Source organism: Schistocerca americana, chromosome 11, assembly GCF_021461395.2.
Source record: "Schistocerca americana isolate TAMUIC-IGC-003095 chromosome 11, iqSchAmer2.1, whole genome shotgun sequence".
In the NCBI taxonomy this organism is placed as follows: Eukaryota; Metazoa; Arthropoda; class Insecta; order Orthoptera; family Acrididae; genus Schistocerca; species Schistocerca americana.
Window position 1 is genome coordinate 172219587 of NC_060129.1, and position 16897 is coordinate 172236483.

The window sequence follows — 16897 nt, forward strand, 5'->3', positions numbered from 1 at the left end:
GCTATTCTAACTATCTTCTCTGCAAAGGAGCGAGGCTTCGTCAGTATAGTCGCTAGCAAAGTCGTCGTACAACTGGGGCGAGTGCTAGTCCGTATCTCGAGACCTGCCTTGTGGTGGCGCTCGGTCTGTGATCACACAGTGGCGACACGCCGGTCCGACATGTACTAACGGACCGCGGCCGATTTAAAACTACCACCTAGCAAGTGTGGTGTCCAGCGGTGACACCACGATTTAGCTACAGTATATCAGGTCAGCAACTGGAAGCAGATAATTCCATAAATTATCTGGGAGTAGGCATTAGGAGTGATTTAAAATGGAATGACCATATGAAATTAATCGCCGGTAAAGCAGATGCCAGACTGAGATTCATTGGACGAATCCTAAGGAAATGCAGTCCGAAAACAAGGAAGTAGGGGACAGTATACTTGTCCGCCCACTGCTTGAATACTGCTCAGCAGTGTGGGATCCGTACCAGACGAGGTTGATAGAAGAGATAGAGAAGATCCAACGGAGAGCAGCGCGCTTCGTTACAAGATCATTTAGTGATCGCGAAAGCGTTACGGAGATGATAGATAAACTCCAGTGGAAGACTCTGCAAGAGAGACGCTCAGTAGCTCGGTACGGGCTTTTGTTGGAGTTTCGAGAACATAACCTTCACCGAGGGAGTGAAGCTGTATATTGCTCCCTCCTACATATATCCCGTGAAGAGACCGTGAGGATAAAATCGGAGAGATTAGAGCCCACACAGAGGCATACCGACAATCCTTCTTTCCACGAACAATACGAGACTGGAATAGAAGGGAGATACAATAGAGGTACTCAAGGTACCCTCCGCCACACACCGTCGTGTGGCTTGCGGAGTATGGATGTAGATGTAGATGTAGACACTATTTACATTATAACTTAATAACTTTATTTTTAATACTATTCACTTAAAGCGCTCTCCGTTACAGATACGTTCCGTGGCATCACCAAAGACAGTGTAACACCGATTACAAAAGATTTTTCATAAGGCGCGAATAACGGAATGCTTCCAATCAGAAAAACACACAGTACAAGGAAATCTCATCAATGACCAAAGAAAAAGCATTAAAAATGTGTTAAGAAAATGAAACAGTCTAATGAATACTATGCAAGTTCGATAACGTTAGATAATTTGGGAGACTACATTCCTAATGCTATTTCTTACATTTAGCTGTAGAGTTCAGTAAACCTAGAAAAGAAAACAACGAGGTGTACGCTGTAGTAACACGAACGTATTGCTGCTTACCATGTTAACCTTACAAGAAAAATATTCTAGAGTAAAACAATGTTCCCATAGCACAAACGCCCATAAATAGTCGTGAGTTGGCGAGATATTGTGCCCTTCCTGCACAAAAGGAGGCTTTGACAATGCGCAGCCCACAGTCACAATGAAGTTGTGTCACAGGACTACCACGAAAGTATGTGTGGAAAAGTAGCAGTGGGTGCACACATATAACGAACTCAAGTTAACAAGTTATTCAGTGCCCCAATTGAGTGACTACACTTGTTTCTGCATTTAAAAAAAAAAACTAGAAATTATCTCTGGAGAAGACGAAACAACAGCAACTACGTTTTCAAATCCATAAGTTTTTTCACTTTTAGACCTACAGTGCACTGAATCAATTTAGGAAAAAAACTTATGTGGAGACGTTTTCTAAGAACTTCTTAACTGGTTGTGGGTCTGTCTGAGGATAACTTTGCTACAGAAGAAATAAAAAATTCTTTCCAGCGAGATTTCAGCGTACATCTGACACAGTCAGCCCTTTGAAGGGTTAATGCTTCACCCCCGAGCTATCGGACTACCATCACATGTAGCTCGCTCCTTGACCCCGTGGGGGTCAAGTTGGATAATTTTCGGTGTAAAAGGTTAAAGTGGCTGTAGTTTCAACTTGGAACGAGCTTTCTGCACTCGGAAACATAAATCTTCTAATCTATACCATCCCTTATTTAACGACCATTGAGAATGTTCAATGGTAACGACAGGAAAATATCAAGTAAATGCGTCAGGACGATTCTCTGCCACTCCAGGAACTAAGTCTGAGGTCACAGTGTTGAAATGAGATCAGTCGGAAATTTGAGGGAAGTAAAAGTAGGATGACTGCAGGAAGAATTAGAAGAAATCGAAAAGGAAAGGAACATAGGAAGGACGCATTCAGCACATGCGAAAGTCGGAACAACCTTCAGTGAAATTAAATGCAAGGATGACTACACAAAGAGTGTGTTAAACGCGCAAGAGAGAGCAGGTGGCAGAACATAGTACGTTAAAGACCTCTGTGAGTGGGAGGAACTAACAGATAACGTGACAGAAGAAGAGATGGAAGTCGAATTGGAAAACGTGGGGGACTGGCCATTACACTCATAATTTCACAAAGCTCTGGAAAACTTGCACACAAACAAGGTGGAACGGTTAGTTAACATTCCGTTGGAACTTACATGATCATTTGGGAAGGTGAAAATCAAACGACAATTCAATTTTGTCTGTGTGATCCATGAGACCGGAGTCGTAACAACAGACTGCTTTCGCCCAGTGAGCTAAACAGCTCATTAATCCAAATTACTAACAAGAATAATTATAACACGCAGAAGAATCGAAGATAAAACTGAGGATCTGTTCGAGCACACTAAATTTGGAGTAAAGGATCGAGAGAGGCCTATCAGACCTTCTACCTGATAGTGGAAGGAATGTGTAAGAAAAATGGAGATCTTTATTGGATTTGTAGATCTTTAAATGACGTTTGACAATGTGAAATCGTGAAAGTGTACGAAACTTCAAAAAAATAGGTATAAGACATAGGGAACAGCAGATAACACAGGATATGTACAGTAACCAGGAAGGATTGGTGCTTTGATTAAAGATGGTGGAAGACAGCGATGCTGGTAGTCTCCACAAATATTCAGTCTGAACACTAAAGAATCGTTGGTGGAACTGAAGAAACTTCCAGGAATTTAATTAAAACTGAGGGTAAAAAGCATTTCATTGATAAAATTTCCTGGCGATATTTCTTTCACTGAAAGTGAGAAAGAATCACTGGAGTTGGTGAATGTAATAAATAGTCGAATGATCACTGAATTAGGATTAATGAACAGAAGAAAGAGGAAGATATTGGGGAGTGGCGGAAATAACATCAGAATTAAGGGCCACGAAGCTGACAAATTGCAGGGATTCTGCTATATGCGAAGCGTATTTACACTTAGGGACAAGGCGAGGTTGTTATAAAAAGTTATCTAGCACACGAAAACAGGACATTCCTCGCAAAACAAGGCTACTGGTAGAAAAGATAGTCCTTAACTGGGGAAGAAACCTCTGAATGTATGTTTGTGACAAAGTACTGTATGAAAATGAATCGTGGATTACGGGAAAAAACGAGAAGGAAATCGAAGCATCCTAAATCGGTGCTATTGGAGGATGTTGAAATTAGGTGAACTCATACCAGAGGAACACTGAAACGTCCCTCCAGAATAGGTGAGGGTAACAATATGTGGAAAACCGTGACATGTACAAGGGTCAGCGTAATAGGTTACATGTGAAGCCATCAGAGGTCAACTGCCATGGTGCTAGAGGTAGCTGTAGAGGGTAAAACCTGTAGGGCAGGACAGAGATACGAGTGCACAGCACAAGTAAGTGTGGGCTCTGGGTGCTCACAGCACTCTAAACTCGTTGGTCAGACAGACAGAAACATGGTCAACAGCAGGCAGAGTTTCTGCTTCGCATGTGTGTTGTTACTGGGACTGGCTGTTACTCCAGAGTGCGGCGGGTCGACCAAAGTCGTCCACACCCTGACGAGCTGACGCTCTGCCGACATTCGCTTCTCTTTGCTGCTTGACGAGCATACTTGTTGTTATTAGCGGAAATTTTATGGCAAATAATTGTTTTTCTTTTTGTCCTGTCTCAGTGCTGCCAACCACCCCAAATGGTCTCACAAACATGTGTTTATCTGACCCCTGCTAGACCATTCCAATAGGCCAAGAGTGCTGGACGTTTACCTCTTTTGACACAGAGAGCCACACATTCAATGCAGTCACAGTGGCTCCCTGCCAACAGATTTTCTGTGTACGACGTCGGCGTGTGTGCCTGAGTTATCGCTGACATTCGCTGCGTGAGAATAAATCACTGAACTGTTGACAATAACTCACTATTTTCCCTACCAACCTATTCTTAATGACTCTCTCTCTCACGATACAACCTCCTATCATGTCGATACAGCCCCATTATTCATCTGACTGTATTGTTCTGATTTTAGTGCCAGTTCGCTTTGATGACCGTCATTAACTCTAGACTCTGCATTTACGCTTTGCTTTTCGGTATTTAAATCTTATCTACCACAGAATGGTCGTGTGTGTGTGTGTGTGTGTGTGTGTGTGTGTGTGTGTGTATGGTGAGAACTCACCGCAAGTGAGAGACAGTGGCGTCATCAGGTGCAGGAGTCGTGGGCGGTGCAGCAGCAGCAGCAGTCTGGCGGGTTGTGCCGGCAGTGGTGGTGGTGGCGGCGGTGGTGGTGGCGGCGGCGGTGGTGGTGGTGGTGGTGGAGGTGGTGGCGGGCCTCAGCTGCGCAGCGGCTGGTGGGCTGCACACACAGAGAGAGAGAGGCACAGTGTGAGCAGGCGTGTCCTCGTGGGGTCCTGGGGACGGCCCACTGCAGCGCACACACACACTCATACACGCCGACAACAGGAGTAGCGGTCCAGTAAATACAAATGATTTACCAGTGCGGTAATCACATTCATTTGCACCACCTGAGTTCCCCACAGCAGTTGCTCACCGTACCACACAACAGGAAGTTCAAAATCAAGCATGAAGAAAATGTACATACAGCGCCTGACACTTACACGAAACTTAATTACAGACCCACTGTACAGGCCAGCTCTGGTACTATCGTTCTCAAAGATCCGAATGATCTGAACTGGACTGTGCCTCCTTGTACGTGACCCACATAACTTGACTACCTCGCAATTCATGTGCACCCTTTTAGATATTGTCGTTTTACTATACATAATAAACGTCCTAGGACTGGTTGGGTACCAATCCCTGAAGTGTGGCATCTGAGACCAGTACAGACCAAAGTATGTGCTTCAGGTAGAGGCATTTGTACGCCTGTCTGTCTTTGTAGCTGTTGTAATGGTAACAGACAGTCAAATGTTAAGGACAAGTGGCCCTTCCAAACTTTGAAAAATATCGTGATTAACACTTTGAGCTATTTCTAAATTTCCTTATTTAACAACCACTTTTGAAATATGTATGACCTGTAGGACAGCAGCTCCAGAAAAAATTTCAAGACATTTGGCTTACCATGTGCAGTCATTACTGAACAGTCCTCTGTGGGACTTGCGCAGCTGGCTCTGTCCACACCGCTCCCTGTGTGAGAGACCCCCTGCTCCGTGTGGCGGGATTACTGCAAGTCTACACTCTCTGTTCTGTGATATTTGTATGACTGCTTCAGCGCCTCAGCGTCTCTGTCTATCAAGAAGGTTAAGGAGGAAGGTGGTGGTGTATATTTGGTGTATAAGACAGACCTGGAAGAATTGGAAGGTTCCAGCCGTATTATATCATTCCCAGATAGAGAATCCGATGAATTGCAAGAGGTACGCACGAGCAGACCTAGGGTCAGTTAGTTATGGTGGTGAACAAACTGAAAAGAACTGTTAGGAGCAATCAGTGTGTAGATAAATGGGATAATGAAGAGCTGACGAAAGGAATGGGTTCTTCAACTTCTGTGACACTGCAGATGACGCGATAATGAATGTCTCAGCTGGAATTTCAGGTGAACAGCAGCTGATGTCTCTGACAACGCGAAACACGAAAATTGAACAGAGAAATGTTGGAGCAAGGAAGGCAACTCTGAAGAAATCTGAGCAAACGAAAAAATACATAAAATGATTGATGAAAGACAGAAGTACTAAAATAGCCAGGGAAAGCCAGGAATAAAGTATTACAGGTCGCTAAAGAATGTAATTCTAAGTTCGAGGGACGATGAAGTAGAATGACTGCAATAAGTTTCAGGTAAATAAACAAAAAGTGATCGTAGGATGCACGCAATCAGCACATAGAAAAGCCTAAAGATACCTCAGTGAAATTAAATGCAAGGATGACAACACTAACACCCACCCTTCCAGATGTCAGACTCTCAGATCGGTGCCAAAAGCCGTTATGTCGATGGAGTATGAACCGAAACAGGGCACGTGTAAACGGTAGTTAAAAGTATCACGCGAGCTGCCGAGCACGGGAAGAGCGTATCGGTGAGTAACTGCATCCTAGATCTCGCGTGGATGAGAAGGTATAACGTTCAAATACCACTAGTGACAACCGTGTTGGCGCGAAGCTGTTACATGGGACAACATTTCCCTGACGTGTACAAAGACTTTCCGGAGTTTGTAGCAATGTTCTTTTGAGTCTGCTTCTTTTGCTCCGTTAGTTGAACACCATGTACTTATCATTGATCTTCTTATGTTGTCTATTATTGATTATTGTTATTGCTGTTATTTCCACGTGTGTGATGCAACTGTTTCTTTATTTTTCGGTTCTGGTTGTATATTCTGTGAAACTACTAAAGCACTCTACAGCTTTACTGCCTTCAGTGAAACGAACCGAAAGCGGACTACCAAGAGAACATTGCTGTGAACTCCAAACAGCCATTTTACATGTCATGAGCACGTCCAGTATTAGAATCAGAATATAAGAGAGCTTTGGAAGGCTTAAGATCCAATAAAGCAGATCATATACATAAAATTCCATCATAATTTCTAAAATCATTGGGAGAAATGGCAACAAAACGACTATTCACGTCGGTGCATAGAATGTATGTGTCTTAGGACTTCGGAAAAATACCATCAACCCAATACAAAGACTGTTAGAGCTGACAAGTGCGAGAATTACCGCACAATCAGCTCAGCAGCTCATGCATCCAAGTTCCTGACAAGAATAGTATACAGAAGAATGGAAAAGAAAATTGAGGATGTGCTAGACGACAATTAGTTTGGCTTTAGAAAAGGTAGAGGCACTAGAGAGACAATTTTGACATTGTGGTTGATAATGGAAGCAAGACTAAAGAAAAATCAAGACACGTTCATAGGATTTGATGACCTGGACAAAGTGTTCGACAATGTAAAGTGATGCAAGGTGTTCGAAATTCTGAGAAAAATAGGGCTAAGCTATAGCTAGAGATGTGTGGTATACAATATGTACAAGAGCCAAGAAGGAATAATAAGAGTGAACGACCAAGAACAAAGTGCTTGGATTAAAAAGAGTGTAAGGTGCGGATGTAGTCTTCCACCCTACTGTTCAATCTGTAGAAAGAAGAAGGAATGAAATAAAGGAAAGGATCAGGAGTGGAATTAAAATTCAAGATGAAAGGATATCAAGGATATGATATGCTGCTGACATTCCTATCCTGAGTGAAACTGAATTAGCATCAAGATTGATGGTCATGAAGCAGGTGAAGTTAAAGAATTCTGCTACCTGGGCAGCAAAGTAACCAAAGACGGATGGACGAAGGAGGACATCAAAAGCAGACTAGCCCTGACCAAGAGAATTCTACTGATATAAAACATAGGCCTTAATTTGCAGAAGAAATTTCTAAGAATGTACATATGGAGTACAGGATTGTATGGTAGTGAAACATGGACTGTGGGAAAACTGGAATAGAGAATCTAAGCATTTGAGCTGTGGTGCTACTGGCGAATGTTGAAAATCATGTGGATTAACGAGGTAAGGAATGAAGTCATTCTGTGTAGAATCGGAGAGGAAAGGAATATATGGAAAACACTGACAACGTGAAGGGGCAGAATGATAGCACATCTGCTAAGGAATCGACGAATGACTTCCATGGTAGCAGAGGGAGTTACAGAGGCCAAGGACTCCAGAGAAAGACAGAGATTGGGATACATACAGCGAATAATTGAGGACATAGATTGCAAGTGCTACTCTGTCCTGAAGAGGTTGCTGGCACAAGAGAGGAATTAGTGATGGACCGCATCAAACCAGTTAGAAGACTGATGACCCCAAAAAAAAGCGCGTCGTCCCATATAGCACTTTCACACATAATACGGTAAAAATTTAGGGTCGTTGGGTTGTGAACCCATGATCTTTGATACAGGAATCTTAGGCTCTATCAACTTCCACATGAAAGCAACATACGTTACATACTCACAGTTAGGCTTGTGAAGTGTTCTGTAGTCCTGGTGTTACTTTTAATTAACGTTTATGTACTCTCTGCTGGACAACAGCAGACAGCATGAACTAAACCGCAGTTTTTGTTGATAAGCTATCGACCTGCAACTTTTGGTACTGATCTGAATGTCTGACATCTGCAGGGTTGGGCGTAAGAGTTAGAAAAGAATTCCGCTGCTAAGTGCAGGGGGGCGGGGGGGAGGAAAGAAAGAGAGAGAGAGGGAGGGGGAGGGGGGAGAGAAAGGGATGGCTGACAAAAGTACAATGAGCACCTCCATGAGGGAGGGACTATTGAATGATATGATGGAAGGGAAACTGAAAGTCGAGCTGGAAAACATAGCAGACTGGTCATTAGACACAGAGTTTAACAAAGCTCTGGACGATTTGTGCAAAGAGAAAGCGAATGGTTAAATAACATTCCCTTGCAGTTTATATGATGCTTGCAGGAGGCTGCAATGAAACGACTATTCAAATTCCAGAATGGCAGAAGTGAAGCTGTGAGCACCGGGCGTGAGTCGTGCTTCGGAAGCTCAGATGGTAGAGCACTTGCACGCGAAAGGCAAAGGTGCCGAGTTCGAGTCTCGGTCGGGCACGCAGTTTTAATCTGCCAGGAAGTTTCAACTATTCAAATTCATCTGTAGAATCTATGGGACTATAGACATAGCAACAAATTTACAGAAAAATATCATCTACACACTCCACATGCGTGGAAGGACCACTAAATGCGAACGATTTCGCACAATCAGCTAAATAGCTTATGAATCCTAATTGCTGACACGATTAATATGTACAAGAAAGTAAGTTTGGATGTAACAAAGGTAAAAGCACCAGAGAGATAGATCTAATCTTACACTTCAAAAGGGAAGCAAAGTTTAAAGAAAGTCACGCAGCCTTCATTGCATTAGGCCACCTTTAAAAAGATTGACAAAGTAAAGTAATGCGACATGTGTGAAATCTCAAAAAATACGAGTGAGATATAGAATACAAGCAGATTATATAAATTACTATATGTACAATAATCAACATGGAACAGCAAAAGCTGAAGCAAGGAATACTGTCATTAAAAAGGTGCAAAACAGGGACCCAATTAGTATCGCCAAGGGTTCAGTTTGAACTTCAAGGAATCGTTCGCGTAATTTAATAAACTTCCAGAAATTTAATTAAAATTGAGGGTGAAGGCATTTCATTGATAACATTCACTGGTGTTATTACCATGTTCACTGAAAGTGAGAAAGAAGTACCCAAGTGGTTAACGCAATAAACAGTTGGATGAGGACAGAATTATGATTTAAACTAAAGAAAGACTGAAATATTGGGGAGTAACAGAAATAACATCAGTGTCAAACTTAACGTCAAAATTAGGGACCACAAAGTAAATTAATTTGAGTGATTCTGCTACCTGGGAAGCCAATTTACAATGAGGGACACAGCGAGATTGTTATATGAAGTAATGTAACAGAGGAAAACAGATCATTCCAGGCAAAACAACGCTACTGCTGCCGAAGATAGGCCTCAATTTTGTGATGGAATATCTGAAAATGTACATTTGGAGCACAGTATTGTATGAAAATGAATAATGGATTATGGGAGATACAGGAAGAGAAGTGCCTTGGAGCATTCAAATTGGGATACAATAAAAGGATGCTGAGAATTAGGTGAATTGATAAGAAAGGAACTGTGGAAAGTGGGATATATCTGAAGACATCAGGGAATAATTGCCATGGTAGTGGTGGAAGCAGCAGAGAGTAAAAACTGTAGACAAAGACAAAGATTGTACTACATCCAACAAATAACTGGAGACTTTGGATGCAAATGCTGCTCTGTGGTGAAGAGTCCGACCCGGCACCCCCTCTTCCCAGAAATAAATGATGGGATCTCAGCACTCTAAGTGTGTTGACAGACAGAAATGTGATCTACAGTTGGCAGAGTTTCTGCTTTGCATGTCTGTTGTTACTTTGACTACCTGCTATAGCAAAATAAAGTGGTACAATCATGTTGGTCTAAACCCTGAGGAGCTTAGGCTTAAGAGACCACCTCTGCCAACTACTGCTTTTGTTTTGACTCTTGAACAGAGTAATTCTTGTTACTTGCACAAGTTTAATCCAGGGGTCTAGGATCCTTTCTTCTCTTTTGTTTCTACCAACGACCCTAAATTGTCTCATAAATAAATCTGTCTTTACTCATCCCCTGCTACTGCATTCCAATACACCATGATTTTTAGAAGTTTATGTCTCTTTAAATATAGTGTTACGCATCATGTGCTCTCATAATCCCTCTCTGTGACTGGATTTTCGGTGTGTGAAGTCGCCTTACATGCCAGAGTTGTTGTTGGATTGGTTTACTGGTTCTGATGGGAATATATCACTGAAATGTTCACAATAGATCACTGCTTTCCCTACCAAACCATTTTTAATTGACCTTTCTCTCATAATACAACTTACTCATTCTGTGGATACTGCCCCATTATTCATCTGACCATATGTTATGATTTTCTTTCCATTTCATTTTGCTGACCCTCACTGAATGTAGACTGATCCTTTACATTTCCTTTCTCTGTTTTTCTACCTTCTGTACAATGTAGCGCTAATGTGTGCGTGCATGTGTGTGTAGTGAGGGAACTCACCGCATGCGAGAGACAGTGGCTTCTCCAGGTGGAGGAGATGTGGGAAGTGCAGCTGCAGCAGGTGTCTGGCGGGGTGCGTTGGCAGTGGTGGTGGTGGCGGTGGTGGTGGTGGCGTCAGTGATGGTGGTGGCAGTGGCGGTAGTGGCGGTGACGGCTGGTGTGCTGCACATACAGAGAGAGCAGAGTGTGAGCTGGCTGGCGTATCCATGTGAGGATGTGGGGGTGGCTCACTACAGCCAGCCCTGCTGAGGGGCCGTGCACACACTGGCAACTGGCAGACGACAGGTGCCGAATGCTGCAATAGCGGTCCAGTTAATACAAATGAATTGCTGTTGAGTTAATGACATTCAGATGCACGCCTGAGCTCCCTACAGCAGTTGATCACAACACCATACAACAGGTAGAAATCTTGAAATGACATTCCATAAAGTTTTGCATTGGATGCCAATTTGAACCCAGAACCTAATAGAATTGTTAACGATTTACTGGGATTTGCTTCCAGCACCTATCATTGTTTTATAGCTACAAATACTCGTTAAACACCGTTTTAGAATGCTTAAATAATAATCCTTATAACCTTCAAATGTATAACATTGAATACATCACTGCATAAACAGTTTATACATTCAAATAAAAATGACAATAGATAAACGAACTTATAGTAACCTGTGTAACAACACATCGAACAATATCTCTACCATCTTATGCATGAATCTACTTGTTTCAGTTAATTATGCCCTTTAAGGCTATATGCATCAATGTTGAATGTTATGTGAGAAAGAGTATGCACTTTACTATGCAGTTGCATGATACTTTTTTTTAGGCCTGCGCTACATAGGCTACATTTACTGAAGACATGCATCGTCTTTGCCAAGATCAATGGTGTGAATAATAACAGAATAATAATGAATGACCTCCTCCAAAAACTGTTATATTGGATAAACAAAGTTGCTTTGTAGCTTAATACCACCTCATGGTGAAAAAGAAATTCCTTTTGAAATTGTAATAAAAGCACAACACTTTCAGAATAACAATGGACTCAGTGTCTGAACAGAATAATGACTGTCTACGAATGACGTCCTTATAAACCAAATACATCTCTTCTTTTAGTAAAATTATAAACCTCTAGCACAAAAATAAAGCACTACAAAATAATAAACTGCTTTGACACAATGACACATATGGCAGCTATAAATGCGACAACACTATCTGGAGAACTTTCTGGAAATTCGATTGATACTTGTCGCCGAGTTAATTTTGTATGATCGAGTGTTAGTGTAACCATAGATTCGTACGAAGTCACAGCTGCTCAGTTAGGGGCCAACACTTCCTACAGAAATTTCTGCATCATTCCATAATGCCAATAGTGTAGCTGACCGTTATTTATTTCAGCGATTACAAAATCAAGTCGAAATTATATATTTCACAGCGCAGGTATTTGAGGTTAAGATGTTCAAAATGTTACTGCTGAGCTGGGGAGCTGGGAGTTTAACACAGATATCCCTTTCCGCAGTTTTTGACCCTTTTTGGACTATACAGTTCAATCGTTTTGTTGCTTCCCCAACATTACCAACTCTTCAGGTTTTCCAAGAAAAGTGCAAGTCTGGTTTTAAATAGTGGGCAGGTGTAAAAATTTTCATCGGGTCACTTCAAGTCGTAGCATTTGCATTGCAAATCATAGGTGAAAGGCAATAATAATTTTTTTACATCTCTACATGCATTGTCAACAATAACGATTGGTGCCGGTTTCGACTCTCAGTCGGGCACAGAACTTTTTATCACATCATTTCAGGTTTATAAATTCCACTTCTAATTACTGGTGAGAAACTATTTGACAGTCAACATGTCTTCATGTGTAGTCATCAGCGGTGATAGTATGTACGGGGTTAGAATCCCAGTCAGCACAGAACTTTTCCTCGTGTAATTTCTAGTTCAGGCACGAGCATATCTCGCTAGTGGTGAAACAATCCAACTGGACAGCCACGGCGCTCTTCTGGTTGTGAAGGATATCTTAATTTAATTAACAGGATACTCCGATCATCAGTCTTCAAAGCATGTGTTAAAGACTGGGTTTTGGGAGGTACATATAATGAAAAGGTCGACAGCGCGTTTCGACCTGAGCCAGAGAAGAAATTCAGTACAGTGGGAAGTGTGGGAAGGTGTGAGGATGTAGCAACGCGAAATTTACTTGGCCTAACAGAGTTACCATATAAATCTAAATTTCATCCAAGAAACACAATTAACAGAAACTGAAGTATTTTTCAAATGAGCCACCTCACTTTATAAGCACACACAAAATGATGAGTCGCTCAAAGTAAGCTGTGTCATTTCCCCATGATGGAAAACAAAGTGTGTGTGTGTGTGTGTGTGTGTGTGTGTGTGTGTGTGTGTGTGTGTGTGTGGGTAGGTGGGTGGGGTGGGGGCTGGGGCGGTGCTCAATGTTTGTGACTGATGATATTGTGGTCTGTAAGCTGTGCTGTGAACTCACTACTGAAACAAAGTGAAGTTTGTCCTCCACATACAGGAGACATGTATGGTAAATTCTATGAGAAACTTATGTCTACAAGGTCCTGGCACGGATACAAGGAGAAGAGGATAAACATGAGGTAATGAGACATCCTCCCCAAAAAATGCAAAAGCACTGTATTATTGAAGTAAAAAATTATTCTGCTTATATGCAACACTTTTATACATCTTATTTTAATTATTATTAAAATCCTAGGCGTCTGTGATGTATAAAATTTGAGTGTGAGGGGCAATGGGGGGAGAAGAGGGGAATCATACAGTAAAAGACGGTGGTAGACCCAGAAAGGAACAGGATATCTCTGTCTGCAACTGACGCCCATAATGTGTGCAGTATGCGGCAGTGAACTAGGTGAAGATCAGGAATTACAAGGATCTAATATACATCAAGAGAATTTGTAAAATGTACACAAGGATTACTGTCAGTAAAAAGGTTACTGTTAACAAAAACTTTCTCAAACTTAAGACCTTGTGTCATTCCCATAGTGTGAAAAAGGAGTTTGGAGTAATGTAGGAAAATATATTTAGGTGCGATGTATTAATTTTTTTTTCAAGAACATAACTAAAGATTGTAATATGATCGATGTTTCAAACATGAATTTTCATGTTGATGTCTATTGAACAAAAGAGAAACACATTGAATGGTTTACAGTATAGGCTATAAGTTCATTGCAGTTGTTTGAGGGAATGCATTTAGCGTCACCTCAAACACAAGCTTACCAGTATGTCAAATACCACACAAAATATTACCTAAGTATTAGAATACAGCTGCAAAATAAATGACGGTTTATCAGTGTTAATGGCTACTAGACTTGTATGGACATATGTAACTGTAAGATGGTGCAGAAAAAAGGGAATTTTGGTCTCAGAATCTGTTTCATGTTCTGACTATGAGAGGTGGAATAGCAACAGTAATAGATGGGGTAGATAATATCATAGGTAGTGCCACAGTGGAATGCAAGTCTGTGGTGTTCACTGGGTGGCTATAGAAATCCATAGAGCAACTGAAACAGGCAGAGAGGTGTGGGGTACCGGTTCATCAAAGACTCAGTAAAGCATGGCACAGAAGGGAGTGTATCCAAGTACTGTGTGAGCTTCATGTAGCGGCTGAATAGAGAGAAGAAGGAAATGAGGTGGAAAGTCTCAATTTTATGGAACGAACTGGAACCACCACGAGGACTGGTTTTGTGTTCCTGTGAGGTGGTCCAAGGCTGCGAGAGGTGTGAGCAGCCACACACTGGAGCACCAATGCTTACTTCAACAGGTTTTCTGATCATCTTCCATACAAGACCTGACAGCGAACCATTATTCTGTCATATAATGTTCCTTTAGAGCAATTCAAAATCTTCCATGTACTGCCTGGATTTGGAGAGAACAAAGAATTATGTTGGCGAGGTTACTGGCATATGGCTTGCATGAAGAAAGAAAGTGACAGAGAACGAAGCTGTAGTACTGAGGTGTGAACAGCGATTACTCTGATATTCTCCTTTACTACATGAAGAAAATTCCGCAGATCAACATCAGCTGTCGTAAACTGTAAATATGTTGCCGCCCTCCTCGAACCGTTGTGCAGTACGCTTCCTTGCTCGAGGTGTCGGCCAGAAGTGACGTACTCGGTCGTCGTCTTCATGCAGTGTGACTCTGTTCAGAGGTGTCTCATTGTCATCAGCCACAGAGGCACTGAACAACTTTAAACGCTGCTCTATACGAACGGGCTTACAGCAACCCGTAAGGGCTGCCGGCTGCAAACTACACACATCACTGTGTTTTAGGCTGGGTTGGGCAATACAGCTTTGTGTGCACAGCAGACTGCGTGATGCTGCATTCACACAGTGAATGTATCCTATTCTCCTGACACTTGATCCCAAAACCTAAAGAACCACTTTTCCTACACGTGTAGTTCGACAGATAAATGTCTACAAATTGGTTGTCTGATGATTTTTGCTAGAAAACATACCTGTTAATGGAGTGGACTCAGCTTAGGGATTCAGCTAACCTGCTACAAGAGGACAATGATAGCATCGTGAGCTAGCAGGAAATGACGGTCTATGGTGGTGTATCTTACAGCAGTGACACATCTAAGGAAACTCAGTGGCAAAAATTATAGTCAGGGAAATACACACACACACACACACACACACACACACACACACACAAAGCTGAGAGACACGAATGAGTGGGTTGTCTCGCCCTTACCTGCTTTTTGGTGGTGGATCATACAGCAACCGGCTCACTTCGATCAAGTCTTTTGGTTGATGAAGCATCGCATCTGCCCACCCCTGAGTGGCCATCACCTCGAACGCACAGGTCTTAATGAACGCCAGTGCAGCGTGCTTGAGGTCACTGCAGGAGTGGCGGACTGCGAGGACGGCCGCGGCCGCCGCGGTCTCGACGGTCAGCTGAGCGGCCACCTGCCGCTCGCACTCCGCCTTCAGCCCCGACGCCCCGTACTTATCCGCTGCAGCCAGCAGCTGGGGGGCCGCGCCGGGCAGCTGGGGGGCCCGCAGGGTGTACAGGTAGGAGACCAGCTGCCTCAGCACCGGGCCCCCCACGTCCGGGATGCTCACCGCGCCGCTGCTGGCCTCGAGGGTGTCGTGGGCGAACATGGCGGCGAACACAGGGCTCCTGTCCGCCAGGACGGCCCTGTGCGCCAACAGCCGCGTGTCGCCTGCCTCGAGTATCACCACGGCGTCGTCCCCGGCGTCCAGCAGGTCCCCCAGTTCCACGGCCGCCGTCTCCGTGATGTCCTTAACCACTTCCATTGCGGACGATTCTGAAACACTGCATCACCGGGCAGCCCTTTCAGCTTACAGGTGACTACTGATACTTCTCGAGTGACGGTTCATAAAAAGTGGTCCATCACCAGCCAGTGGCAGTATCATCTTTGCTGTGTTAGACTGATGCCATTGGTGAATACCTGCATATCTTTAATAATACGTTTTTAAATAGTTACGGTTTTCTTTCAGCACATTTTATTTACGCGACAAGCTGCAGAAGGAGGGGGGAGGGGGGCAGACTTCATTTCCATAATTTTTTCTACACAGCGATTTTACTTGAACCGGCAATCGTTAGAACTACACATCTACCAAAATACTAAGAAGGTTCTAAATAACTATAGCAGTACTTTATTCAAAGAGATATTCTGTTCACTTCTTTCCTTCAAGGAAACAACATTATTTTATGGCTGGAATCTATATTATTCGTCATTGAACCAATAATTGTGCATGTAGCCTTGTACGAGTTGTTTCACACAGGTCTACTACAACCTGGAGGGTGCTTCTGGGAAACATTGCCTATGGGAAGCAGGCCTACTCAGCCTGCAACTCATTCTCAACACTTCTCAAATAGTCCAACAGGACAACATCCGACGACCACACGCAGCGCGATATGTCAGAGCCAACCGCAGAGCATATACTTTCCCTTCAGCTAACACGTATACTACTATTTTGTTACTTTAAATCCGTCTTGATTGCAAATTTTTTTTATTATTATTATTCATATGACCGGTTTCGGTTCATTCAGAACCATCTTCAGATCTGATATTTAAGTTACAGGAGTAACCC

General features: G+C 42.8%; 1 protein-coding gene across 1 annotated transcript in view; it reads right to left on the minus strand.

Annotated features, from left to right (window-relative positions):
• LOC124553488 (BTB/POZ and MATH domain-containing protein 3-like) overlaps window positions 1–16897 on the minus strand; it is a 100316-nt gene that overhangs the window by 4352 nt on the left and 79067 nt on the right. Inside the window, exons 2-3 of the mRNA XM_047127343.1 lie at window positions 15531–16115; window positions 10812–10973 (exon numbers count right to left, since the gene is read on the minus strand). Coding sequence (XP_046983299.1) covers window positions 10812–10973; window positions 15531–16096 — 728 coding nt within the window. The 5' untranslated portion in view covers window positions 16097–16115. The remainder of the gene's footprint in view (window positions 1–10811; window positions 10974–15530; window positions 16116–16897) is intronic.